This window comes from Octodon degus, unplaced genomic scaffold, assembly GCF_000260255.1.
Source record: "Octodon degus isolate 3935 unplaced genomic scaffold, OctDeg1.0 scaffold00297, whole genome shotgun sequence".
Classification (NCBI taxonomy): domain Eukaryota; kingdom Metazoa; phylum Chordata; class Mammalia; order Rodentia; family Octodontidae; genus Octodon; species Octodon degus.
In genome coordinates this window covers 1,141,299-1,144,568 of record NW_004524873.1, presented here as the reverse complement: position 1 = coordinate 1,144,568, position 3,270 = coordinate 1,141,299, and the positions used below count along the sequence as shown (strand labels likewise).

Sequence of the window (3,270 nt, the reverse complement as noted above, 5' to 3'; positions counted from 1 at the left end):
TAATTTTTTTATTTTATTTTTTTTTTTTTTACACTGATCTTGTCAAACTTTTAGTCTTCTCGTTGTTGAAAATGGGGAAAGTATTCTGTTCACCTACTTATTCAGGTAAAGATGGAAGGGAGGTCGGTCTTCTCCCAAGTTTAGAGTTGATATCTAGAGTTCCTGTATTCAAATTATGCCTGTTTAGAGTATAATTGACTATAATTTATATCCCCTGTAGATTTATAAAGTATGTTTTCTTTAAATATCTTAAAGGTATATTTTAATACATACTGTTAATTTAACAAGTAAGCCTTTTGAGTGTGTAAAGTACTTGCACAGTTATTTTTGTGTTCACCAAGGAAAGCCTTTAAGCACTTTCATGTCTTGTGTTTCACCTCTTGTCATGTAGTTGGGATGATTAAACTATTATATGTAGTCCAGAAATTCTAGCAGATAAAATGATCAAACTATAGAGACAAAGTGATTGTCATAGCTGATTTCTTAAGTTTCATCTCCACCCTAATTAGGCATTTATTTTGAAATTAAGTTTGAGGTGCAATCAGTAAAACTGAAACTGTACCTCTCTCATAACTTCCCTCACTTGACACTGTATACTTTCAGAATACTTGTGCCATAACCCAGCTTACTGGCTTAGCTTTTTTCTTCCCGTTGTGTGCATTTCTCGTATTATATTTTACTAAAGTTTCTCTTGTGAGGGCAAGAGTGCTAAGAGTAGTTTTTTGTTTAGGGAATTATATTGGCTTATTCATTGCTCTTTCTGTGAAAGAGCATGAATTAGAAAAGTACTGAAGAAACTTAGTATTGGGGTGGGGTTCTTTAGAAGTGGAGAAATTTACCACAGTAGGAATGGTATTTGTTACATTTGCCCACTTTAGATTTATATAATTGGGGTCACTACTTATTCATGGTTCCAGGAAGCATTTTGAGTGTGAGTACAGAAGGCTGGCTGACACCGTATGGCTTAGACTCAACTCTGGAAAATGCGAAGTGTGGTAGAATTGTGTGCTATCTATTGTTAGATTTCTACCTGATGCCTAGATAATGGGTATCTGCAGTTGGCTTTAATCCTTCAGTGGCAGTTTTGGAAGGCTAACAAAGTGTGCTTTCTGGGATACTAAGTGTTATATCAAATCTGATTTTATTTTTAAAAGTTTTACAACAAAAAAAGACCTAATCTCATTTTGACCTGTAAAGTTTATTGTGATGGGATTTCATTTGTAATTTCTAGCACCTTAGTGAAATAATATTAGGTTCTGGCACAGAGCTTCTAGAGAAGGGAGGGTGTGTTTATTTTTCTTCCTGTCAGTGGTACCTCTCACTCTGCTGGACACCCTAGGACCATTTATTGTCCAGTGGCGAAGGCGGTGGACAGCTCGATGCAGTTTGCTGAGTAGTCGGCATGTCTGGGGGTAGCAGGACTTAACTGTGGCCACTGCCAGTCCCTTACCAATGCCTCCGGCTTGCCCTGTCCTGGAGAGCCTCCCTCCATTCATGCAGCACTTGTGATATATGTCCACGTTCTTTAAATTCCCTATTAACCGTAAAAACTACATAGATATAAAATTGCTTGTTTCTCTTATCCTTTTAAAGAGGTTAATTTACATAAGCATCTTCTTTGACTAGTATGAAGTACTCCTTTGTGTACAAGATCATGATGATCCAGCCATTGATGTGTGTAAGAAGCTGCTTGGAAAATACCCAAATGTTGACGCTAGATTATTTATAGGTAAGTAAATCTTGCACCAACCATTCTGCTTTGATAGGGTTAAGTATTGTAATCTTTTCTGTAGTAAACTATAGATTTAAGGCATTGTCCCCCACTGAAGTTCTTAGCATGTTTTCATTTTGTTTTTAAGAATAGCAAAAGGTGTTTAGCCTCCTTCAAGATTATAAATAAAGGGTTTTTTTTCATATCTGTGATTAACAAAATAACCAAAAATATAATTTTTTTATCCACAATCAAGATTTATATAAAAGTATCTTTTCAGTGTGTGCTTTTTCTATATGTGATTGACTATAATTGAGAATAAGTAATAGAGTTTACTTAAACATTATAAAAAGAGTATTTTTCCTAAAGTCTGTATGGCCTATTCTAATTTGTAGCCAGGGATATAGTTTAGTAGCACAGTGCCTGCCTGGCAAGCACAAGTCCTGAGTTCATTTCCCAGTACCCACAAAAATAAAGCCAAGACTTGTAGACATACATTTACTATTAAAAAACATTTTTTTAAACATAGGTCTGATTTGAACTTTGTTCACCAAGCTGATCAGTTTTGCAGTGTTCTTCTAATTGCCACAGCTTTGATATGTCAGACAGTTTTTTTATCCGCTTTTACAGTTGACAGAATTTATTGGTTTATAGCGTATAGTAGTATATTTTTAAAAATGGAAATACAGAATAGCTAAATTAAGCTTATTAACATGCATTACCGGTGTGCTTCTTTATGGTGAGAAATCTGCATTCAGCAATTTTCAGTGTTCAGTGCCTTCGTATTGTATAGTGATTATGTCATAATTCCCATTAAATATTGATTCATACTATTAATGCAAGAATTTAAGAATTAAAAAACTGAAACCATGGATTTTCAAAGGCATAATAAGGAATGTGAAAATGTTTGAATGACTAAATATGAAAATACCTTTTTCTTTTCTCTACCTGTGTCTTTGTAATGGAATCCTCAATATTTCATAAATCTTTTACTGCTACACTTCTACATTTTTAGGTGGCAAGAAGGTTGGCATTAATCCTAAAATTAACAATTTAATGCCAGGATATGAAGTTGCAAAATATGACCTTATATGGATTTGTGATAGTGGAATAAGAGGTGAGATTTTTCATATTCATTATATAAAACTTCATTTAATGACAAATGCCCCAAAAAAGCCAAAAATAAGTTCATCAGTCCTTTTTGTTTGCCTAATAACTTACTTCATCACTTTAATGGTAATGTGTCCAGTGAGACTTCCTTCAATTTTAATTTCTTTTAGCCTACCCTATATTTTATATTATATATGTATAATATTTTCCATTTTGAAAAGAGAATTCCTCCTTTTAATGCAAGAAGTCGTAGTCCATCACACAATCTATACGCTTTCTGATGTGTGGAGTGTTTCCCTTGCTTGTGTCCCACTTTTCTTTTGCTTGAATCTGTGGTGGCTTATTTAATACACTACTTCTCACAGAGGGACAGAAATGAGTACGCTTTTCCTAAAAGTACTGCATTTTATTAACATGCATGACATGTCTTCTATTTTGATGATTTTTAG

The 3,270-nt window shown here is 33.9% G+C and overlaps 1 protein-coding gene across 1 annotated transcript in view; it reads left to right on the top strand.

Moving 5' to 3' along the window:
* The window catches only part of Ugcg (UDP-glucose ceramide glucosyltransferase), a 34,531-nt gene that overhangs the window by 23,426 nt on the left and 7,835 nt on the right, over positions 1-3,270 (top strand). The window contains exons 3-4 of the mRNA XM_004647263.3: positions 1,627-1,729; positions 2,727-2,828. Coding sequence (XP_004647320.1) covers positions 1,627-1,729; positions 2,727-2,828 — 205 coding nt within the window. The remainder of the gene's footprint in view (positions 1-1,626; positions 1,730-2,726; positions 2,829-3,270) is intronic.